This window comes from Lactuca sativa, chromosome 3 (assembly GCF_002870075.4).
Source record: "Lactuca sativa cultivar Salinas chromosome 3, Lsat_Salinas_v11, whole genome shotgun sequence".
Taxonomy (NCBI): domain Eukaryota; kingdom Viridiplantae; phylum Streptophyta; class Magnoliopsida; order Asterales; family Asteraceae; genus Lactuca; species Lactuca sativa.
In genome coordinates this window covers 131,136,475-131,162,190 of record NC_056625.2, presented here as the reverse complement: position 1 = coordinate 131,162,190, position 25,716 = coordinate 131,136,475, and the positions used below count along the sequence as shown (strand labels likewise).

The window sequence follows — 25,716 nt, the reverse complement described above, 5'->3', positions numbered from 1 at the left end:
GTATGGTAGGAGGTGTCGGACCCCCATTTGCTGGGGAGAGGTGGGACAGAGAGTGATGGGCAGCACGGAGATCGTGCTCCAGACAACAGAGCAGATTCAGCAAGTGAGACAAAGGTTATTGACTGCCCAGAGCCGATAGAAGAGTTATGCAGACAGGCGCCGATCCGAGCTTGAATTTCAGGTCGGCGACTTCGTTCTCCTGAAGGTCTCTCCTTGGAAAGGAGTGATTCGATTCAAGAAGAGGGGCAAATTGGGGCCCCGGTATATTGGACCCTTTCGTGTGATCGCGAGGATAGGCCGGGTAGCCTATCGGTTGGAGTTACCAGCGGAGTTGGGTCAGATCCATGACACTTTTCACGTGTCGCAGTTGAGGAAGTGCATAGCCGATGAGTCGGCAGTGATTCCATTGGAGGATATCCAGGTGGATGCGAGCCTGAATTATGCGGAGAGACCAGTGGCTATCAGAGATCGGAAGATCAAGGTTCTGAGGAACAAGGAGGTACCCCTGGTGTTGGTTCAATGGCAACACCGTAAGGGATCAGAAATGACTTGGGAACCGGAGCGCGAAATGCGGGAGCAGCATCCGGAACTATTTGCAGAGTGAGACTTCGAGGGCGAAGTCTAATCCAAGTGGGGGAGAGTTGTAACAGCCCGAAATCTCAGGTATTATTTAATTATGTTTTTGGGGTGAGTGAGAGGGGACTCGGCGAGTTGGAGCCTAGACTCGCCGAGTAGGATCGCAGACTTGGTCGCGGGTCCGCGACTGGACTCGACGAGTCCAGATATGGACTCGGCGAGTCGACGCTGTTCAGCAGAAACCCTAACCGTTCAGTTTTGGATCGTATTTAATACTCTTATAGGCTGTCATTGTCTGTCTTTAGTCGATTGAGAGGAACCCTAAACGGCTGTGGGCATCTAGAGCAAGATTGGAGGATATTAGGGCTTGAAGGAAATTGTGGGGCAAGGAAGAGAAGGGTTTAGACTAAAGGAACAGCAAGGGATTCGAGTTCTGCGGTTTTGAGACACAGAGAGGACATATTCCAGGTAATATTTCGGATTCCCTTCTGTTGTTTGATGTGTTTATGAATTTAGGGTTTATAGAACCCATTTGGTGATTAAATGAATTAGTGCCTCGTTACCCAACAACTATAATCTGGTAGTAGGACCTTTAGAGGTCCAGAAGGTCCCATGCATGTGTATTTCGGGACAAGACCTATCTCAGGAAGCAGTTTGATCGACTGCATGGCGTGGACTCGCCGAGTCCGATGAACAGACTCGGCGAGTAGCTTGAAGATTTACTGGGACTCGCCGAGTTGTTCTTCAGACTCGGCGAGTGGAGTCGGGGTGGCCCCGCGATTCTTCCAGGAGTAACTCGTCGGGTCGAGGAGGGTACTCGACGAGTAGATAAGGAATCTCAGAAGGTTGGAGGACGTCTAGACTCGCCGAGTCGCCAAGGTACTCGCCGAGTCCGGTCGAATTGACCGTTGACCGTTGACCAGAGTTGACCTAAGTTTGACTTCTTAGGGATAGTCACACTTAGAAGATACGAGTGCTAATGAGTTATGTGATGTTATAGGAGGGTTGTAGCTCGTTGGATTGTGCACGAGTGATTTCAGGAGTTGCTAGCTTTTAGCATTTACGAGGTGAGTCTCCTCACTATACTGTACCCGGAAGGGTTGACTGTGTGACCGGAAGGTCGGATATGATATGTGATATGTATGCTATATGTGGTAAGTTAATTGTTATATGTGCTATGTATGTTATGGGCCGGAAGGTGATTATATTATGGGCCGGAAGGCAATATGTTATGGGCCGGAAGGCGATATGATTGTGTGATGGACCGGAAGGTCGGCGTGGGTAAGGCCGGAAGGTTTACCCAGCAGGGACGGAAGTCCCCTGAGACACATGGACCGGAAGGTCGGGCCTGGAAAGGCGTATGTGCGTAAGTTGCATATTGGGGAACTCACTAAGCATTTATGCTTACAGTTGTTGTGCATGTATTTCAGGTACCAGCGAGGACCGTGGGAAGGCGCCGGCATGATCGATACACACTGAAGATTGTCTTTATGATCTTGGGATTTTGAATATATGTATTTGACAGAATACTTGAACTATTTATGCCTTGTTTTAAATGGAATTGATTATGTTTTAAAAATGAAAAATTTGTTTGAAAAATTTGAGTTGTTACACCGAAGGCTCAGAGAACAGTCCAAACAGGCTGAAGGCCCGGAGGGGCGGTCCAGACATGCTGAAGGTTCTGAAAGTGGTCCAAATAGACTGAAGGCCTGGTGAGGCGGTCTGTCACACCTCAAAACCATGAACGGCGGAAACGTTCTGGGCGGAGGATGTCATGTACAGTATCACAACAATGCAAAGTAGTAAACAAGCAACAACATCATCCATTGCATTAATAATATAATTTTAATACAAGTGTTTTCTGTCAAATTATAATAGACACTAAAGTATAAAACAAAATGGAAGATGAGTCCTGAACGAGCTCCATCTTCTCTAAACCTTGCATCTGTACCTGTCTACTGTTGACCTGAGGATACAAGTTATTTTGAAAGAGAGTATTAGCTTTAAAGCTGGTGAGATCATAAGTATTTTAGTGTCTTAATTTGTATGTAAGTATTTGTATGTATGTGAAATGTAAGTATTTGTATGTATATGAAATGTAAGTATGAAAACGTTTTGAACATCCTAGAAAACCATATGTTTCCTACTAAAAGTATCCTTCTACCAAGGCATCTAGTATCTGTGTGTGTATCTCTTGTAAGAGTGTGTATTTTCCCAAATCTGACTATCATTAACCAAAAATATAGTTTCTACATTACCATGCATCGTGTGAATGTTCACGAAGTGAATGTAATGGGAAAATGAAATAGTACTATGGTGTAGTATCAAATAACTACAACCATACTAACTACCTTAAGCCTATTATAATCGTGTAAGTACTGTAGTATTTGTAATAAGTGACTACTTCTGTACTAATATTGCCTTGTTTGAGGGATAAGGCATAATGTGATGGCTAGATCCCAGGCTAGACGCTCCCCTGTCAAAGGGATTTTGGGATCCATACATGACCCCTGCATATTTGCAAGCCGTGAACATCCACATTACTATGATCATGTATACCCAATATAACTATCACAATGCGTTGTTATTCATTGGTATAATTAGATCCTGAAATCGTTCCATGCTATAGCACCTAGTGATGTCTGTCCTATTATCGTATATGTAAACGCACTCATGTAAACGTATCTATGTAAACGTACTCATGTAAGCGTAATCATGTAAACATATCTATGTAATAGTATAGTAATGTACTTTAATGTTCTGCGTGTGCTAGCTGTAACGTGTGTTCTCTCTCTATCTAGCATGTATAGTAATGTACTGTGTGTACTAGCTGTAATGTGTGTTCTCTCTCTATCTAGCATGTATAGTAATGTACTGTGAGTACTACTCTAACTGACTCATGGTATGTTTCATTGTTCTAGTAATATTATTAGTATCCTCCTGTGCTACCCCTATGGTAACTTACTAGTGATGTAACTACTACACATGAACATGGAAGTATACCCTTGCTACCCAAGGGTATTGAATGAACTGAAAGAACCTTTATGACTATATATGTACACATGATACATAACTAATATTTAAACGACCTTCGGACGGATACCCGGTACCCAACCAAACCACATTTCAATGGCAAAAAGGAAATAAGGCGGATAGCCTTCCTAAGTCCTTTAAACATTTCTTATATAACTATACATATATAGGCATGCAATTGACAATATAAAATCATAAAATAAGTTTTTTGAAAACCCTTGAACATGATTACTTTCTAAGAAAATATCGACATGATGTCAACCTATAAAACGGGTTGGAAGTATTTGTTTGACAAAACAGTTTAAGTACAAAGAAACATTTGTTTGAAACACAATTTTAAATGAGTTTGAAATGAAACATGTAGTGTATAATGAACAGTCTAATAAGGAGTTTTAAACATATAAAACGTTTATGAAAATCTTGTGAAGAAAACTGTTTGGTAAAACGGATAATGAATAGTAAATCATTTGAATGCTGCTTATTAATCACATGTGATTGATATAATAACTAGCATGATTCTACTTGTATCCCCCCATAAAACATTTAAAAACATTTAAATCATTGATTAAGGGGTATGAACTCACCTGTAGTAAGTGGTACAGATGAACTGAAGGTGTAGAATTGCCAGGTGTCAAGTGAAGTGTTGAACACACTCTATGATCCTAGTTAACATATAATATCACATATATGTAATTAACAAATTAGCCTATAAATAACTAATAAACAAAGTCAAGACACCCTAGGACATGCTAAACACTGTTATCAAGTGTTATTAGCCTCTAGGATTGCATCTAAGTGTTGTAGGGACAAGCTAGTGTGTGTAGGGTTCAAGGAAAACTCCCTAATGGAGTTCACGGCCCTAACGTCACCAACAAATGAGTTTACGGTCGTAAACTCATGAGTTTACGGCCTTAAGCTCATACTTACATGACCATTTGATGTTTGAGGCTCTATAAGACCCTAAGAAGCATTTCTACTTAGTGGCAAGGTATTTGGAAGAGTTTAGGGCATTAATACACTCCTTTGAGGAGTTTACGGCCCCAAGGACCAAAACCCTAAGAGATTACAGCCGTAATCTCTCACGGGGATGGGTTTTTGGTGATTTCAAGTCCCTAGATTAACTAGGAGTGAATCTAGGCTAGTGTCCAAGGCTTTTGGAGGGTTTAAAGCTCCTTTTGGCCCTATTGTTTGGAGTTCACAGTCCAAGAACTTCTTGGGCTGTGAACACCTTACTCTTGCTGTTCTTGGTGTTTTCTAGTCCTACATACACTAAGATACGATTCTAAGCTACTTTTATTGCAAGAGGAAGGGACTAGGGCACTCTTTCCCCTTAAAGAAGGGTTTACGGTCCAAGATGTTCTTGGGCCGTAAACTCTTTTATCTAGTTGTTTTCCTATGATTTCTAGTGTATTAAGCACATAATAAGCTCTATAATACAACTAGATAGAAGTACTGACGTATTCAGACGAAAGTCCGAAGATCCGTGAGAGAGAATTAGCTTTTCTCTAGTTGGAAATATAACAAATGAAAAATTATGGCTCATAATCATATATATACTCCTGGGGTTTTTGGCAAAAAATATTTTTATTCAGGCATTGAATTCTAATATCAACGAGTTTTGGAATAACAAAGTTGCACAATACCCTAGTGCATCCTCTCTCCTGATATCTCTTTAAGTGTAAATCCTGAAATACTCAAACTTATACTAAAAGTTTGAAAGTTTACTGCAACTGTTCTAACTTCTATTGACTTGACATTGTTTGTACATAATAGAAATTTCGGGTTGTCACAGGGTCCCGTCGTGCTGAAGACTCTGTATGTGTTTGTAGATTTGTGTGCAGGTATTGAGCATGCTGCTATGCTATAGCAATCAGTAGGTATGTCCCGAAGTATTGAACATGTTGATGGATTATGATGAAGGCCTTGCATGGGCTTTTGATAGTTATATGATCGGGTTCTAGGTGTATATGTGTTATGTGGGTATGGTTATGGCGGTCCTGCCTTATGTAGTATGCCAAGATACCTGGTGCGGGCTGACTGAAAGTTGTAGGCACGGAGGCTTAATAGGAACAGTGGGGTTGTGGCAGTAGGCCAACAAAACCTGAGAATTCCAACTTGATAGTTGAATTGATTTTACATGTTGGTATTCTAATCTAGGGTATTCCATCCCGAGGATGACCAGACCCTATGATCAATTGGACTTGGCATATTGGTATTCCCGCCTGAAGGGTGGTATGGGCTAGATATGAGTGACGTACTGGTGGGCCAGTAGTGGTAGGTATGTTGATGATGGTTCGAGTTATTGTCGTGTGTCTTGGGTTGATTTCATCTGTGGAAGAGCCATAGTGTGTTTAAAGTGAGGAAGAGATGAGTCGTTGGAGATCAGGTAGGAGGTGAGGCTGTTGTGGGTCATATAGCATTCATTGTGTAGAGGCTGATAGCAGGGCGTGGAAGCAAGTCTAACCAGTTAGTTTTCTTTTCGGGAGACGAGTGGGACTGTTGTTTGTGTGGGTTTTTTGGTTCAGTAATCGGTGAGGCGTCCAACGTTGCGGGTAGTGGACAGACAAGTGGGACGAGGGAGGTTTCGACTTCGTATGGGAAACATCATATGGTAGCAGGAAGAGTTGAAGTAGGCGTATGACTTGATATTCGTGTGTAGGATGCGAGGATATTCCATCCTAGGGATGACTGGACCTATTGTAGGCATCCCTGGTATTCCAGCCCGAGGCCGATTGGGCCAGGCATGAGTATTCGTGTTTCAGTGGATTGATTTTTGTATGATGTTGTCGGACAAATGTCCTGTCAGCACAAAGGGTTCACCTCAGGAAGAGGGAAAGTTGGATTTCTGATACGTTGGATCATCAAGATTTTGTCAGTTGGCAAAGTGGCTTGTAGGATAGACCTTTTTAAAAGGTTCGGTTGGGTTTCACATCATCTTTTACGTTTCGCAGTTGTGAAAGTGCATCATGGATCAGGAGGCGGTAGTATCATTGGATGACATTCAAGTCGGTGAGCGCCTTTGTTATGTTGAGAGGCCTGTGGCCATTCTGGAGAGAAAGGTGAAGGTTCTGTGGAACAAGGAGGTACCTTTGGAAAAGGTACAGTGGGAGCCCCAAAGAGGGTCCGAGTGGACGTGAGAGCCAGAGGCCGAGATGCGGGAGCACTATGCAAGGTTGTTCACCGCAGCAGACTTCGAGGAAGAAGTCTAGTTCAAGTGGGGGAGAATTGTAATGCCCCGATTCCCGAGTATCAATATGTGGTTATTATTTCTCATGATTTCAAGGTCTACTTGACGAGTTGGTTGTCTGACTCGCCAAGTAGCAGCGGGTTGGTCCACATGTTTAAGTGACCTATTTGCCAAGTCCAAGAAGGGAATCGATGAGTAGGAGCTGGCAGATGAAACGCTAAATTTTCGAGGTATTGCACCCTATTTAAAGGATCATTGGCCTCCCCAACCTCCCCTTTATATCTCCTTGACACTCTTAAACCCTAAATCGTGTGTGTGTGTTTCTTTGGTGTGTTAAAGCTTGGAAGAAGGATATTGGTGAGGAAACATTTGGGGAAAACAAGTAAATAGAAGCAAGAACTTATAGGAATCAAAGATCTACTTCATTTGGCACTCTCTTGAAGGTATTAGGTTGTTTCCTTGGCTCATTTAATCTTTAATCTCTTTTGGGTGGGTTTTAGGAAAGGTTTCTTGTGTTTGAGTTAAGATCTGAAGTTCCAACTTCAGATCTGGACTCCCTTTAGCCTCTAGATCCATAAAGTTATCAGCTTTGACATGTATGGGCATTCCCTCAAGTGTGAGACTTCTTTACAAGCTTGGTGTTGTCATTCTAAGACTTTAGAGCTTTGCATGCACGTAAAGTTTGTAACTTTACGTGATAAACATGCCTTGGGAAGCTAGATCTTCAATTTAGAGCCTTAGCATTGCTTAAAAATCATCTGTATGGATGAAGGAATGAAGGGACTCGACAAGTTGCATGGTCAAGTCGGCGAGTCCGATGAATATTGTCGTGGGCTCGACGAGTTAGATAAGTGACTAAGCGAGTCGGCTAGGGTTTTCCCAACCTTTGGACACGTATGAACGCGGTGAGTTGTAAAGGGAAAACTAGACGAGTTGGCCAAGGTTGCAGAACGATAGGAACTCGACGAATCACAAAAGTGACTCGGCAAGTTGGCAAGACATGCCAGGAACTCGGCGAGTAGCTGAGGGTACTCGATGAGTTGAGGTCAACATGCACTGTTGACCTTGATAGTTGACTTTGACCTTGACCAAGGGTTGGCTGGTTTGACTTTTGAGGATAATTGGTAAGCAGGTATTTATGAATTGGATCATCGATGGTTATAGGTGCTGGAGTTTGGGACAGTGTTTTTGGAGCGTGATTTCGTGGTTCAGTCCGGCATGGCAAGGTGAGTTATCCTCACTATATCAACAGGGTCTAAGGCATCAAGGCCGACCCTTTATGGGATTTGTATCCGAGTGTTTGCTTGATAGGTTTGTTGATCTGCTAGATCTGCATACTGGTAGATAGGACGGTATTATATTAGTGGCTTTGTTTAGGTTTGTATCCTAGTATATAGGATGAGGTTATGTTAGTGACCGTGTAGGTTGGTATCCTGGTTATAGGATGGTTGTTGTGTTAGCGATCTGTTAGATCGGTATGATTATCTGTTATATACATGCTAGCGTATGCTATTTATGTGCACATGATTTTTTTGATTAGTATGGGGGTTGAGATGAGGCAGGTCCTACTTTGTGCTATAGGCCAACATACCTAGGGCGGACCGGATAGACTTTAGGCCCAGGACGGCACCTAGTAAGGCCGAAGGCCCGACGAGCGGTCCGAGTAGGCTGAAGGCCCTGAGAGGGTAGTCTAGATGTGTCGAGGCTCGGGGAGTGGGCCAGATAGACTGAAGGCCCGGTGTGGGCGGTGCAGTCATACTATAGACTCAAAGAGTGGACCAGGTAGACTGAAGGCCGATGTGGGCGGACCAGTCACATTGTAGACTTGTGATGAATGGTTGTTCTGTTACTTATATATTTATATGATATGGTTATCTATATGGAATTGGTATTTTGGGGGTAACCCACTAAGCTTTCGGGCTTACAATTTCAGTTTATTGTTTCAGGTTCAGCAAATGATGGCGGGAAGGCAAAGGTGTGATCGTACACTTCCTCGATTGATGATTATGATTTATGGGAACTCTGATGTTTAAACTATTTTGAAAACAAATTGTAATAATTGAATGGTTTTAAATGATTTAAAAAAATTTAAATTGGCTCAAATTTTATGGATGTTACACAGGGGATACAAGTCAAGTTTCGTTTAACCCTTGGATAATTGCATGGACCTATGTGTTATGTGTTTAACCTTTGGGTAATTGCATGAACATTAAATTTATCTTATGCATCTTCATAAAAACCATGAGAAATGTGTTTGTTAACATATATGTTGCATGAAAACTTGTGGATGTGGGAATGCACACGAAAAAATGGCGAAAAATAAGTGTTGTGCTCAAACATGCTTAACTTTTGGACATATACATTTTTAACACATATGCTTACACAAATATTTGCATATAATAAATTTCGTGGTCATATTTGTATTTTGTGGAAATCATGACTTGCTAGGGTCACAACAAATTAGAATATTTTGTGTTACAAAACTCTCAAACTAGTTTTTGGTGTACTAAACAAACTACAAAACTTCATATTTTCCTAATATTAATTTTATTGGAAAAATATTCTTAACTAAGTTGTCACTATTTTTGGATGGCTTAAAAACTTGAGAAATTATGCTATATGATATGTTCACTAATGATTATTTATAAAAAGTATTATAAATAATTTAAATAAAATGGTATACAAAACAGAATTCGTGACAAAATGTTTCGCGTGTCAAAACGTGTCTATCATAAAGCTATTAAAGCATGAGTAATAAGTTGTATGTCCTAAAGCTATAAACGTGTGTCATAAAACTACATTCATAAATTTACACTAATAATGTCGATTTCATTATTCAGTAATGGGAGTCAAAGTTTGCATAAATCTTTTAAGGCTCTTGTGAGACTTTCCTTTACCGTACCTACCTAGCGTACACCGTAAGTTCTGTAGTTATAAGCAGAGTCTCCTGGAGGGAGAGCGAGGTAATTGTGTATAGATCTATATGGGGTTGACACCCCCACACCTTAGTTGTTCACTACAACTAGACGGGGCCAGTTTAGGGTGAAAAATATCTTACCGAAACCGACACCTGAAGAACGTCATGACATGCATATCAGTCACATGAAGCATGGTTGTAACGACTCATGTAGGGATTAACAATATTATTTTTGATTTATGGAGAATATACATTTCATTAGTTCTATAAAATATAAAACCACGCTTCATTTTTTTAGTACATTATTATGACCACTCCACTCCTAGGGTTTAAGACTACAATTTTTCATACAACAGAAAATATTGGATTTTCTGGGAACACACTCTTTACAATTACAAATAAAAGAAAACAAAGAACATGCATGCAATTATTCACAGTTCTAGAACAAGACTTACAAACCATTTTTTTTATAGAAAATATCAGATTTTCTGGAGTCTTACAAATTAATACAAACAAAGATGTTACAAACCTTTTATTACAAAAATGCTTATGAACTCACCAACATTCAATCTTGACGATTTTCAAACGACTTGTATTCTCAGGGAACCAGTAAGTAGGTACCTAGGAACCCGATTCATAACTTTTTGAAGTCACACACTTTATGCCATTTTTGTGTAATTTGATGAACAAATACAATTTGTAAAAAATGTGTGTTGGTATCTTTTAATGTATGTTGTTTGGTTGTTATGCTTCATTCATATTCAATTGTTGTGATACTATACAATGATGTCATCGGCCCCCGGACGTTTCCCCCGTCCTAGTTCAGGGGTTTGACATCTTAATACATTAAGCCAAGACTTTTGTCTTAACTCATTTACTCATTCTGTCCATATTAGATAAAAAAAGAAACATATGTTAACTTTACTATTCATCAATGTATGTATAGGCGACACAAGGTACATCCCATGAAAAGACAAGCATTGTTGGAGAAAGAGCACAATGAAACGATCGGTCATTGGTTAAAAAAATGAGGTAAAATAGTGATCCAAGTTAATTTTGTTTTCAGAAATTGCACATTTTTTCCTCTCATTCATCAATTGCTTGAATAAAACAATAATTGATCAATATGCCCCTTATGTGTTGATATTTGGTGATTTTTTCATAGGGACTACATTAGATTTTTTATACTTTTAGACATGATGCTTATCGTTTTAATGATATTTAGGTAGAGCGATAGATGGAAATCGAAAAACATAGTATTTTAGAGGACATAAGGTGGGTTTCTCATGGCCCACAACACGTCATAATGAAATATGGTGTATATCACATCAATGGCTACCTATTTCATAAAAAATCCCATCAATATATGGGTTTACGTAGAATCGACTGACACACAGATATCCAAAAAAGAAGAAGTATCCTATGACAACACATTTATAATGGTGTTCTACAAGATATATGGGTTCTAGATTATCATATAAGAAAAAATCCTGGTTGAAATGTGACTTTGTTAATAATAAGAAAAGGTGTTAAAAAAGATTCTCTTGGTAACACCTTGGTAGAAATAGATACATTAGGGCATAAGGAGAATCCATTCATACTTGCTTCACAAGCATGACATGTAGACTATGTGAGAGACCCGGAGGATAATAAAAAGTCAATTGTGATCATAATACCTCTAAAACGTTATATAAATGCATATGAAAGTGACGATGACCAATACAGTTTAATAGTTTTAAAACACAAAGATAAATATATAATGTCACCTGTAGATAAACTTGATATGGCTGCTAAATCCTGCAATGATTACTTTCGATTGGACTGTAAGGGTACAAAAATACGTAAGGCCAAAAATAAGTTTTGCAGATATACTAGCTATAGGAGAAAACCTGATACTATTCTTTTAGCTTTCATAAGTATTGTGAATATATATATATATATATATATATATATATATATATATATATATATATATATATATATATATATATATACATATATATATATATATATATATATATATATATATATATATCCCTATTTTAATAAAAGAATAGTTTTAATATCTTTTTGACATGTGTCATCATATTAGGCCTTCTAATTAATACACATTTTATTCTTTTTTTGCCATGTGTCATCCTATTAAACCTCTTAATTAATGCATGTCACTTGTCAACCTATTAATTATCTATTTCAAATTTTAAAATTTTCACTTTAATTATAATAAATTAATAACAATGCAATAAAAATTAAAATAAAATTAATAGAAATTATAAGGTGATATAATTTCACATATTTATTTAAATTAACGATTATAATTGATTAATAATTTTGTGTTCTAACTATTAAAGTTTAATAAATTGTGTAGCCGTAGTTTCACGGGTTATAAACTAGTATATATATATATATATATATATATATATATATATATATATATATATATATATATATATATATATATATATATAGGGTGAAAAAAAAACTAAAAATACAAAAATTTATAACTTTTTATTCTTTTTCCAATAAATAAAAAACATCGTCCAATTTACAATGTGAATTTTTGAAAATTCACATCCGGATTTACATGGTGAATCCGAAAAATATTTTTCACATTTACAATGTTAATATATGAATTTAGATATTTTTAGATTTTTTTTCGGTAAAGAATAAGCTTTAGAACTTGAAAAAAATATTTGGTTCCTTGAAGAACCAATAATTATGGTTCTCTATTGAACTTTTCCATATATATATATATATATATATATATATATATATATATATATATATATATATATATATATATATATATATATATATATATATATATATTGTTAATTTTTAGTATATATACCCAATATACAGGGTCTATTGTTGTATATCCAATATTTTTATTATAATTTGTTAGATGTTTTTTTCTTTTTGTTAAAATTTACATGTGTTGAAATATTAGGTTAGCAGATTCTTCCTATAGCTAGTACGATCCTTTCTTTTCCTTCCTATACGTGTTGAGTTGATCATATTTATTTATGAAATGAGTTGCAAAGATGATATTCTACAACTTGTAGTCACAAAGTGGGAACCAAACACGAGAACGATTCAACAATAGCTGGTTTTATATTAACTTTTTGACCGAATTGTAACAGACGATTTTTTCAAAAATCGGGTTGAACTAGTGTGATAGATACGTTAAAAAACGTTTGAACCGGTTCATTGGAATTGAATAGGTTGAACCGATTTATTGGACTTGGATAGTTGGATTTCACGACTTAACCTATTAAAGTACATATCAAATTAGAAACCCGTTATAAAAGATGATATTTGGCCATCGTTTTTGACCAATGGACTACTTGTGTTGAGTTTTTTCATGTAAGAAATTTAAATATAAGAATGTACATATAACATAAAAAATCTGTTATAAAACATGACATTCGGCTACTGTTTTCAGTTGTTGCACGACTTGTCATAAGTTTTTTCATGTTACAAATTTCAATATAAGATTTAATCGTTTAAAATAAAATTTCAAAACATTATGTCTTGCTTAATAATTGATACAAGGTAAGGTACATATAAAATAACAGAACCCGTTAGTAAAGAGGACATGTGGCCACCATTTTCGGTCATCGCACAACTTGTCATTTTTATATTTTATGTAAAATCGATGTTAATGTCTGAAGTTTGAGTTGCAATGAAGACTTGTTTTCAGTAAAATGTTATGAAAACAATCAACCGGATTACTTATGACATTTAGTGATAAAAAATATGAAAACGAGATCATCCAGTTTTTAGAAACCAATACCATATGCGAGTTTTATACTAGTGTAAGTACAAATTGAATGCAAAATAAAACATATCATTGTTATTATTATTAGACCTGTAACAAATTTATGTTTTCTTTGATTGTGAATACAATAATAACAAAGTGCGATATTTGCGTACGACGTCATTGGAAAAATATGTTAATGCGTATTAATTTCAACACATCTATTGTATCTAGTTTTACACAAGTAGCTAGGCGTTCCCAGATTAAGAAGCAAGTAGCAAGTATTCGGGGATTACTCGGATTGAGAAACGATAAATTAAATTCCTTCCTATTTTTTATGCCTACAAATGTTCCTATCTAATAAATTTATGACAAGTATCATCATTTCATATTCTTTTAACTAACTCATTAAGACTATATTAAAAATATATCAAATAAAATTCAATTGAATGGTGATTTGTCATAATTTTATTGTGTATGAATAATTTTAGGGATAAAAGATAGGAGATAATTAAATTTCTCGAAAAGAAAATTATAAAAAAATTAATTTTGGGAAAATTAAATATAAAACAAATATCATAAGTTTATTAACATTTATAAAAAATAGATGAATATCAATAACAATTATAGTTTTTTATTAAAAATATAAAAATTCTCGAGTTTTACCGAGTTCTAATGAATTTTCTAGGTTGACCAAGTTGACCGAATTTTACCAATTTTCTCCAAATTGGACCCGAGTTTGACCGAAGTCGAGTGCCTTTTCCGTTTCTTTGAAGATCGCCTCAGCATATAAGTATTATGCGTACCCTAACAATAAAATCAAAATTAATTAAAAGAAAATTTTCAATAATAATTATGATATAATTATTATAGATTTCCCTACATGTGATGTTTCAAAATTTTATTTCAATTATTTCTAGACCCATGATGCCTTATGTTGTTACCCTGCATTATTTATATATATTTGTTTTTAAAAAAATAAAAAACACGTTATGATGATCATGTATTTTTGTTCATATTTGTAGTTTTAATGTCGCGTTTCTTGCATGAGAATCTTCAATATATATATATATATATATATATATATATATATATATATATATATATATATATATATATATATATATATATATATATATATATATATATATATATATATATATATATATATGCTTAAGTTCATCAAATACCACTATATTTTGTAAGACCGAGACATACAATCCTAGTCATTCATTTTCTAGATAAAAAAATATTTTTAAAATGTAAATAATTGAAAACTTTCGAAAAAAATTTAAATATTATTTTCGTCACCTTTTTTATTCAATTTTTTTTTAAATTACCGTTTTTTAAAATATATGTGAAATATTCTAGTAGAAAGTTAGAATATTCTAATAGAATATTAGAAAATTTACATATCTGACAAATCTATTATAATACTAGAATATTCTAACATTCAAAAAATCATATAGAATATTTACAGTATAATATTCTATTAGAATATTTCACGTATTTTTCAAAAAAAAGGTTATTAATTTTTTATTTTTTATTTATTTTTATTTTTTTAGGTAAACAAAATGACGAAAATAAAAATTAAAAAAAGAATTTTCGAATTTTTCCCTTTATTTTGCATTTTAAAATTATTTTTAGATTGTGTCTAATGGTCTCACAAAATTAACATGATTTTAAATGAACCTAAATCTCTCTCTCTCTCTCTCTCTCTTTGTATATATATATATATATATATATATATATATATATATATATATATATATATATATATATATATATACTAGCCATTTACCCGCGCAAAGCGGCGGACGACAAATAGTTTGTTTCGACAATTAATTTCTTTTCGATGGAGAATGATTATTTTCAAATCAATCATTAGTTTGTTTTAGGAAACATGTCATATTAAAAATAAAGAAAATTCATGAAATGACCAAATTATAGGGTGTTGAGTATTTATTTGGATGAAAAAAGATCTGGTCAAAACTTTGGAAGAGAAGATTTATAGGAGTTTGTTTAAATTTTAATATTATTTTATTAGTGATTAGTTGTACAATTAGCTTAATGATTTGGACGTCTTAAAAAAATATTATTATTTTATTCAATCTATTTTTAGAAATAGTGGGATTTGTTTTATAAGATAGTAAAGATATATATATATATATATATATATATATATATATATATATATATATATATATATATATATATATATATATATATATATATATATATATATATATATATATATATATATATATGGGACAGTTCAAGTGGAGACACAGTTTAAAATGACAACATGACGACAAATTTCAACCATTAGATTTGCTGTATTTAAGTCAAGATTAATTGATAGTGAGTAATATATATTTATCCATGATTTTTGTATGGGAAAAAAAATTCAAGAGTGAATTGTACGGCTTTAATAAGAATTATGTAACAGCCACTAATAATAAAAAAAATGTAATTGTATCATATAGTAAACAGATCCCGATAAGCCATCGCGGAAAAATCTAACCAAATCGTTTCCATTTGCCTCAAATGATCTTCACTAAATCTTCAACAAAAATTCCAAAAAGATTATGTTAATCGTTTTATGTTATAAATGTGAAGCGAGATGAGGTGGATGAGATCATAGACTTATGAAGAAGTCTGGGATTGATGGAATCGTGTTTTCAATGATAGGTTAGTAACACGGCTAATAATGTTATCGATCTTGATGAAGTCGACGTCTTGTACATTGAATCAGGTAACATTAAGATTTTGTTATTTTTTATGTACATTTGTAACTAGGGTTTTTATGTTGAGGGTTTTTGAGAAATTAGGGTTTGCTTGTTGTTTGTTGGTAGAATTGAAGCTCTTGATTAACAAGTATTTGGTGTTGAATGCAAGTGTTTTGTGAAATTAGGTTTTGTTTACGATTTGTTTGTTGTTAAGTGATTGGGTCTTGATTGTGAATAAATTTTGTGCATATGTGTGTGTATTATATGAGTTAATATTTTGTGTGGAATGCAAACATATTCAAATATGAGTTAACGACTATGTGATAGAGTTGTTCATTAACAAGGATGTTGATTAGGAAGGATATAAAAATGAGAATGTAATAGATTAAGATGTGTGTAAATAGTTTCTTAATAGTGAAATTGTTGATATTTGTTATGTAACAGGACAGATTTATTGATCTATGAGTATATGGAATCATTAGTATGATGAAACTATCAAAGTAGATTACGTAAATGTTTAAATGTTATATGGTAAATCTAGGTTGCTTCAAACTAATAAATTATTTTATATGATGAATATTAAAGATTGTTTTCCTCTTAGGCCCATACTTTGATATTAGAAAATAAATATTGAATGAAGTAGTTTGCTCGTATGAATATGTAGTATAGGAGTTAGAATTCTGTATTGAGAATGTTAATATTGAAGTTGTTGATTTTTTTGATGTTTAAGTAAAGGTGTATTCCTTTGTGATTATATGCAGTCTTTGATGAACAATTCAACATATAATAGGTATAGGAGTGCATGGTATGTGGTAAATGTAGTTTGGTATGTCTTAAATGTTGTTTGCTAAAAGGTAGTAATTTGTTATACATGCAGAATAAAATCTATGGTGAATATTCAAAACTATTTTCCTCTTAGGCAACTCCTTTGATATTAGAAAAGAAGTAATTAATGTAGAAGTGTACGCGTATGAATGTGTATTATAGGAATCAAAATTCTCTATTGAGTTTGTTAACATTGAATTTGTTGATTTTTTTATGCTTAAGTGAATATGTTGTATAGGATTCAAAATTCTGTATTAAGTATGTTAACAGTTAATCTGCGAAGAAGTTTACTTCTATAATTTGTTTGTAAAATGTAAGATTCATTATTATGATAACAATGTACAGGTTCATCAAGTGTTTGTGTACTTGAAGGAAAGAATACTATGATGAATGTAAGGAATGAAGGGATAGCTGTTGGGGGATGAAAATTTGAAATTACCAAAAAAGTGTAACAACGGAAAAGCACAGAAGAATGACAGCAGTGACGATGATTTTGTTGTGAGAAAAAAGAATATGGATTTTGAAAAAAATGAAAACAAAATGAAAAGGAAAAGGGTTGAAAAGGTTGTTACGGATAAAAAGGTTAATGTGAAAGGGAAAAAAGTAATTGGATGTGAGGATAAATATGAAGAAGGACAGGTAGGAAAAGAATTTCAAAGGTTGTGTACTCGAATGTATCCAAACTCATTGTATCTAGAAATTAAAAGTTTGTTAAAAAATCAGTGAGAAATGGTACGCAATATGCGTTTTGGATCTTTTACAAGGAAAGCTAACATATTTTGTTGTAGATAGCTTCACAACTAGTTCGTGCTCCATAAGGGAGGAGGGAGTCATTCCCTCCCAACCCACTGTCACATCAATTTTTGTCTCTCTTTTTTCTTCATCTTTCCCAACCCACAACACATGTAAATCCTATCGTTCTCAACCCAGTCAATTAAAAAAAATACAAAACAACTAAGTACAAGTTTTAAAACACATGGTACAAGAGAAAAAGCGATAGCGGAAGTAGAGAGGGAGGATGAAGTTGGTTAGTGAAACAAATTAAACAACCCGTTGAAAGGGGAGTGGTACCGGCGGTAACTCTATTGCTAATTAAGATTTTACCTTGATTGTTTTGTATTTTTTTTAATTGAATGAGTTAAGTGGGTTGAAAAATATAAGGTTTCCATGTGTTGTGGGCTGGGAAAGATGAAGAAAATGAAATAGAAAAACTGATGTGGCAGTGGGTTCAGTGGGTTGGGAGGGAATGACTCCCTCCTCCATAAGGATTAAAAGTGGTGAAGTGGCCATAACAAACGAGACAGTTGAAGCTATGTTTGGACTTCCGAATTAGGGTTTGGATTTGAAGACATAGGATGAATGTGACAAGAATGATCCATTGCTTGAGGCTTTGAAAGGACAATATGGGAAAGGAAAGTATTATAATGGGAACTATTTGAAGAATATAAGGAAAACAAGTGTTCCGAATGAAATGTTTAAGCTGAATTTCTTGACTTTATTCATTAACACTTTTTCCGAAACATAGATTGATGATGGGGTCTTGTAGAATTAACTTTCTTAAAAAGTTAATTCAATGCAAAGATGTGTCAAGTATTAACTGGTGCGAGTACATAGTAGATTGTTTAGAAAAAAGCAAGAATAAGTGAAGGCCAAATGTCAAAAACTACTACTTCATAGGACCTTTTGCGTTTCTAATGGTATGATATGGAATATTAATTTAATGTGTTAAATACTGTTAACAATAAAATTCAATTTTAATAAAAGAATATGTAATGTAATTGTGCAAATGGCGTATGCAGACAGAGTGATATGTGAAGATCTAAATCTACAAAGGTATAGGCCATTCATCATAGAAATTGATTCAGAGCACCTAAGATTTTTGGAGGAATATGAAGTAAGCAGGGGGTATTTGGAAATGTGAATTTATAGGAAAATGTTAATGGTGTGTTTTATGATGAGATGATGAATCAAGAAGATTCAAGAAATAGATTTGTTGAGGTAAGAAGACTTTATAATAACTATAATAGTAATAGTGATTTTTTTATTTTAGTGAATGTTAATTGTAGTGTATTATAAAATAGTAGAATGTTAAATTAACATTTCATTGATTTAAATTGTAGGAGAGTTGTGGAATTATTGAAAGTGTGGTAGGAAGGTTGATTGAGCGAAAAAAGGTTATAGAAGCAAGTAGTATGATGTGTATATAAATGCATCCGAATGATGAGAAAATGAAGGCAGTGATTCAGAAGGTGGTTGAAATTTTTAATAGGACAACACTAAAAGCGTTAAGAGCGGATGGACATGAAGATAGAATGGATGTTGATTTTATGAGTGTGCATGCAAAGGAAGGAAAAAATCAGATGAGGAGATGAACCATATGCTTACTGATTTGACCAATAAGATGGGGAAGGATTTACTAAGTGGGTCCAAGGTTTATTCTGTATTGAATGTCGATGCTACCAAAAATTCAGATCTGGTAATGGAGAGAATGTCCCCAACAATTGTGAAGTTAACTGGTATGTGCAATGATAATGTTCTGGTTGAGCAACAAGGTGGTTCACATAAGCAGAATATGGGAATGGAAAAGTTGTAGTGTACAATGGGAATTCTAGTTTTGATTCTCCATGTATATTAACACTTGGTTGGATAAAGCAAGCTAGTGAAATAGAAAGGAACAACTCTAAAAAGAGTAATAAATTTAATAATGATTGTCTATCATTTGAAGCTGGACTTGATGAATGTACTGATGAGATTAATACTTTGAAAAGGAAGGAATGTAAAGATGATGCAGTTGTTGAACAGGAATGTCATAAAATGACAAAGAGAAATGTTGGAACTGTAGTAGGGATTAACATATGAGAAAAAAGAGAAATGAAGCATGAACCTTCATTGAAGTCACCTTTTGTACAAAGACTTGTTGACTTGAAAAATACAATTGAGCAAAAAGAAATTCTGGTTGCACAAACGATTATTGGATTAGGAATGGATAAAAGGTGTAGTTGAATACTTTTAAATTTGTTTTTTTATGAACAATGTAGTGTAATCTAACTAGTGTATACAACCGTGACAAATGCAAGGAGCCCCTATGGGAATCAAAAGAAGGGTTTGGAATGCATCTAGAATATGCTAGAACTAATGCAGCAAAAGTGAATATTTATTCAAATATAATATATTGTTGGAGTGTTCTACTAAAAAAATTAGAAGAGAGCAAGTCAAATTCGTCGTATTCTAGACTTTATTTTACAACAGGAACGCTGGTATGGTTTATATATTTGAAAATAATACAATAGTTTGTTATATTTAATAATACTCATTGTGTTGTTTAAATATAATTGCCAGCGGGAATCAATGTATGACGAAATGGTGAATGAAGATATAAGATACAAAGAGTTTGAAATGATGGTTAACTCATCAATCGAAGATCTTACAAGCAATTCTGAGCTAAAAAATGTGGGTTTGGTAATTAAAATATTAAATGATTACTAGTACATTTGTGTATTTTGTTATTAATTGTTATATTTTAATTAAAATGTTGTAGGTTTTCTTCCCCGTTGTTGATGGGAATTACTACCTATTTTGTAACCTTAAAAGTTTTTCAATTTTGATAATTGATCAAAGGAGATTGGTGGGAACAGTTGAGTCTGTCTATGGGAACATGCCTCGTGTGCTAGTAATTATGAATATAAAATTATTTATATATTTATATGGTTAAAACAATTTGTGTGACATAATAGATTAATGTCATTACCGTTTTGTTTTCAGCAAAGGTTTTTTTGTTGTTTTCTAAATGACTTCTATAAGAAGAAGGTGAAGAATCTGATGACAAGGAATGTGGTGGTGTTGAAAATGAAGTGTCAAACATATAGCCGTTCAGATGATGGTGGAATCTACCTTATGCGACACATTGCAAGTTTTATGGGGGATCAAACATCAAAGTGGGATTGTGGGCTAGTTGTGGATTTGAAAACACAAGATATGTATTTAAAAAAGTTAAGGTACAAGTATTTGGTGAGGTTGCTTTTGTCTGATCATACTATTTTGAAGTGTGAATTTTAAAAGGAGCATACAAAGTTTGTTAAGATGGACAAGGCGACAAGGAAGAAAATCGTTCAAGGGAATCTGAAAGTAGTCTTTGATGAACCTATTGGCTGAAAGTTGATAGGGATGGTAGTATTTTGTTTAGGTTTAATGATTGGTATGCATGACAAAGGGCTTTTTTTGGTGTCATGGCAGGATTTGGTGTAGGTTTAATGTAGTATGGGTTTGTTTTTGTTATTTGTGTATGAAGTTATTAAGTTGCTTGTGTTTTGAACCTCTTAAATATATTAGTAATTATGAATGGATATGTTTGTTGACTGTTTGTTATCTGTGTCTGAGAGGGTTAAGTAGAATATTAATGGTCAATTTGTAGATGACATACTATAATGGCCTTTTCATGGGATGTAATTTTAATGTAGTATGAATCAGTTTACAATTCAATATAGAATATGTAATTGTGGACACCATTCTTACGTATAACTAACAAATCATTAACAATATATGAATCAATTGATGGAAAATTATTTGACAGTTTATAGTTAAGGTAGAAGAAGATATATATTTTTAAAAGTTAAGGTACAAGATATGTACTAGTATTTGGTGGCATGGTAGGATTTGGGCTATCTGTGGATTTGATAACACAATATACGTATTTATAGAAGGTATGGTACATGATATACGTATCTATAGAAGGTATGGTACATGATATGTACATCCTTTTTTAAGTTTGTTGAGAAGTTATGTAGTATGGTAGGTGAATGTCAATGTGAATTTGGTGGTCTGAATTCTAGTCGAAAAAGTTTTCGTAGTTTATACTCAACCCATAATACGTTTTAAAAAACTTACTATCTTAATAAGTAGGATTAAAGACCCATCATATATTGAGCGTAACAAATGTAATATGATTAATATTATGATTCTTTGTTAAATAATTGTTTAAAACAAATTTACTAGCAAATAAGAAAACGATAACATATCTTCAGTAATGAAAAACAGTAAAAACACCAAACAAAAATTATTTTAGCATTCAAAAATGTCTTTAAGATCAAAATGACAAATGTAAAACATCGAGAGATAAACAAAACAAATTAAGTATAAATCATGCATGCACAATTAAAAAAAACAAAATGAAAGATAAATGAAATGCTAATTATAATTAATTCTTCTTTCCGGGTTGTTCTCTGAAAATGTTGTTCTTTTCATCTTTTTTACTAACATGAAAATTATGCCAATCATGATCGTTGTCGTTGCAACAATAACTCCATCTGGAACCCTTCGATTTTTCTGTTGCAACCTCTCTCGAACTTTTCATTATTTTTTTAGTACCACTTCCTTTGTTGCAGATTTCACCCGAATTCTCAATATCCACATTAGTGGGAATGGTAACACCAAGTTTTTTTTTTTTTTTTTTTTTTTTTTTTTTTTTTTTTTCAAAATCTATGTTCTTGTTTCATTTATCATGAGTTCTGAAATTGGAAAGGAACTTTTCTTCCATCTGCTTTATTTCATGCAAGTATTCATTTAATTTGGTGTGATCATTGCTGAGAGAAGATACACAGTTGTCAACAGTAGAAAATATATCAAGTGCAACTCTTTGGGTAGTCTCGTCAGAATCAGCATATCGGAAACATCTTTTCAATAGTTTTGTGGGGATGATGTCCTTCTTCCAGCATCTAAGTAAATATTTGGAAGGGATCTCTTTGATGTTATATGACTTAATTACAATAAAAATGTGGCGACACAAAATACCAAACTGCTGAAACTTCATACAAGGACATTGGAATGTTTGTTCAGAATTATTGTGTGTAACATGGATTGAAAAAATTGTAGAAAATTTAGAAAAAAAATCTACAAAAATTAATAGATTAAAAGTACAAGTTTCAAGAACGATTACCTTGTAAGTAGACTCGCGTATAAGTATATCCCATTGATAATCATTTTCAACTTCGGGGTCAATATGAGAACCATTTGAATTAGAAGAATTATAATGGATAAATTCCTTGACAAGACACTCATCAACATCCTCAAATGTGCTGATACAAATTTGTGAACATGAAACCATAGACAAGTACATCTCATTCTGAACATGTCGAGAAACAGTTTGAGGGTAAAACAAAGATGCATTTCTCTCGAGCTCAAATGGTGTCCTCATTGTTGGATGTTTGTCGTTAGTTATGAAGTCAAATGATGATTGAGTGAATCTCTACTTCTCCATAGCAGCTTCAAAAGAAATCATAAAATGGAGAACAGTAAAACCATAATGAGAGTTTTGGTGAAATGCAGAATTCTCACTTTTAGAACGAGATGTCGTTGTCATTAATCCTGATAAAGGTACATGCTTGAAGAATGTAGGTATCCAGAAATGTCTCAGGCCATGAATATCATCCAACCATTTATTATCTGTGAGCTTGTATTCATTCAGTAAGGACTTCCACCCTACCTCAAATTCATCAACTTCAAGCCTCGAATTCCATATCAAGAAGTTTAAATTTTTACAAAATTCTAGATTGTTGACAATGTTCAAAGAAACCTGGTAATTTGTAATTGTAATCATAAATAATTTGAATAATATATTTTGTAAATTTTGGTTTGAATAGACTAAAACAATTGATAGTTTCATTGGTAAATTTATTAAATTTATCAACAAATGTTGACATGAATAAATACCTTCAATGGCAATTTAGATGTGATATGCCACATGCAAAACCTATGAATTGATCGTGGGAAAATAGCTTCAATGGCTTTCTTCATTGCAGGATCTTGGTCGAATAAACCAACAGTGGTTGTTTGCTAAAAGTTTTAAGAAAAGATTTCAAAAACCATATATAGGAATCAGTGTCTTCTCTGCTCAACAAGCCAGCACCAAAAGTGACACATCTCTTGTGATTATCAATTCCAGTAAAAGGAACAAAAATCATATGGTACCTGTAAAAGTACTTGAATTAATATATGTATTAATAACAATAATAAAATATTAAACTACAATAATTTCCAACCTATTAGTTCGAAAAGTAGCATCGAAAGAAACTACATCACCAAACTCTTTATAACTAATCTTGGATGTTTCATTTGCCCAGAAAAGAGTATTCAACTTTTTATTCTCAACTCGATACTCAAAAGAAAAATTCTTAACATTCTTTTTTCTGTTATTCAGCTTGTCAACTAGCATCTGAGCATCACTACCACATATAAATCAATTGAGATCCATCGTGTAATTTTTGAAGTCATCAATTAGCCCACTTACAAAATTGTATCCACCAAGAATACTTAAATACAACCTGTAAGCTATGGTTGCACCAATATTTTGATTAGACATTGTAAGAATGAAAGATTTTTGAGTGTCATCCAACTGCCTATGATGACGTGAAAACAACATGTTGTCTCTTGATATAAGTGGATGATTGTTTTTTTCTTCAAATTCATATAACCACCATTTAGTAGTTCCAGGAAAAAGTATAAATCGTATACGCGTGTTGCATCCGGTCCAACTTGTGTCAGTCCTTCTTTTAATTTTACTTGTTTTTGGATCAAAAATATCAATAGGAGATGTATTTGGGAAACCTTCCCTGTTACATAGAAGATATTTCATGTACCCAATTGCACAATTCCTCTTGTTTGTTGACTTTCTAACATAAAAACCTGCTACACATGCATATTTTCCGTACATGTCTTCAATTGCATCATCAGATGGATATTTATGATCTATTATTTTCTTAAGATCATCAGGGACAGTTGGAATTCAATAAGATTCACCGGCTATTACAAATTGTTGAGCAATACAATCACCTTTTCTATCTTTACATGGTTCAATGTCTGTGAACTCTAAAAATACACAAATTAGTAACATAATACAAATTAAAATACAACAACTAAAATAAAATGAAATATCAATTGTCAATGAAGTCTAACGTGTCTAAAATATAACTGTTTTGATTGTATAACAACATTATGCAAAACTTAGAATGCGTTTGATACATTTTTAACGAAATTAAATATAAAACATAACATGCCAGTAAGTTGAATTGTTTCATAAATATTTTTAGGAAATGTGAACTCCCCTTCATTGTGGTGATGCATCATGTCAAATTTTTCAAAAGAGGGATTATCATCATAAGTTGAACAAAATTCATCCTCACTTGACAAGAATTCATCATCAACTGATGCAGTTTCAACTTTATTGATCTCGGTTCTATCATCAAAATCGTTAGGGAATGACAAATCCATTCCTGGATTCTTATGGACAACTTTGATGACAAGCTTAAATTGAATATCCGATTCAGTATGGTTTCTTAATAGTGATATTAGAAAGTTGGAATTTTTCAATACGATGCACGATACACACGATTGATGCTTGACTAATTCATAAATGTTTGTTAGGAGGTTACCATTGAAAGAGTCATTGAATTTGATTAACCAATCCGAATTTTATAATTTTTTTATTTAATTAATTATATGTATTGATTGGCTGAAATTTGTCCTCATGTTCTCACTTTAAAAAAAGTTTTCACATGAACTTAATTCTCTCTCTCTCTCTCTATATATATATATATATATATATATATACACACACACACACACACACAAAGAGAGACAGAGAGAGAGAGAGAGAGAGAGAGTTCAACAAGGAACAATTTTAAACCTCATAACCATT

The 25,716-nt window shown here is 33.6% G+C and overlaps 2 protein-coding genes across 2 annotated transcripts; both read right to left on the bottom strand.

Moving 5' to 3' along the window:
• Positions 1 to 22,515: 22,515 nt before the first annotated feature.
• On the bottom strand, positions 22,516 to 23,217 carry LOC111912958 (protein FAR1-RELATED SEQUENCE 12-like). The gene is made up of 2 exons (XM_023908680.1): positions 22,960 to 23,217; positions 22,516 to 22,827 (listed from the first exon to the last, which is right to left on the bottom strand). Exons 1-2 carry the CDS (start codon positions 23,215 to 23,217, stop codon positions 22,516 to 22,518), a joined length of 570 nt encoding a protein of 189 aa, XP_023764448.1.
• A 51-nt stretch (positions 23,218 to 23,268) lies between these two features.
• On the bottom strand, positions 23,269 to 25,289 carry LOC111912957 (protein FAR1-RELATED SEQUENCE 5-like). Its single transcript, XM_023908678.1, has 8 exons — positions 25,076 to 25,289; positions 24,819 to 24,887; positions 24,582 to 24,734; positions 24,344 to 24,476; positions 24,062 to 24,244; positions 23,939 to 23,990; positions 23,733 to 23,855; positions 23,269 to 23,595 (listed from the first exon to the last, which is right to left on the bottom strand). Exons 1-8 carry the CDS (start codon positions 25,287 to 25,289, stop codon positions 23,269 to 23,271), a joined length of 1,254 nt encoding a protein of 417 aa, XP_023764446.1.
• Between the last annotated feature and the right edge of the window lie 427 nt (positions 25,290 to 25,716).

What these genes read in the sequence shown, in the direction of transcription:
- LOC111912958 (XM_023908680.1), bottom strand. Translation starts at nt 23,217, where the DNA reads ATGAGGACACCATTTGAGCTCGAGAGAAATGCATCTTTGTTTTACCCT. An exon ending in TACGCGAGTCTACTTACAAG is followed by an intron (nt 22,828 to 22,959) that starts GTAATCGTTCTT and finishes CCTTGTATGAAG; the next exon opens with TTTCAGCAGTTTGGTATTTT.
- LOC111912957 (XM_023908678.1), bottom strand. Translation starts at nt 25,289, where the DNA reads ATGGATTTGTCATTCCCTAACGATTTTGATGATAGAACCGAGATCAAT. An exon ending in TGAAACAATTCAACTTACTG is followed by an intron (nt 24,888 to 25,075) that starts GCATGTTATGTT and finishes GTGTATTTTTAG; the next exon opens with AGTTCACAGACATTGAACCA. An exon ending in TTGATAATCACAAGAGATGT is followed by an intron (nt 23,856 to 23,938) that starts GTCACTTTTGGT and finishes TAAAACTTTTAG; the next exon opens with CAAACAACCACTGTTGGTTT.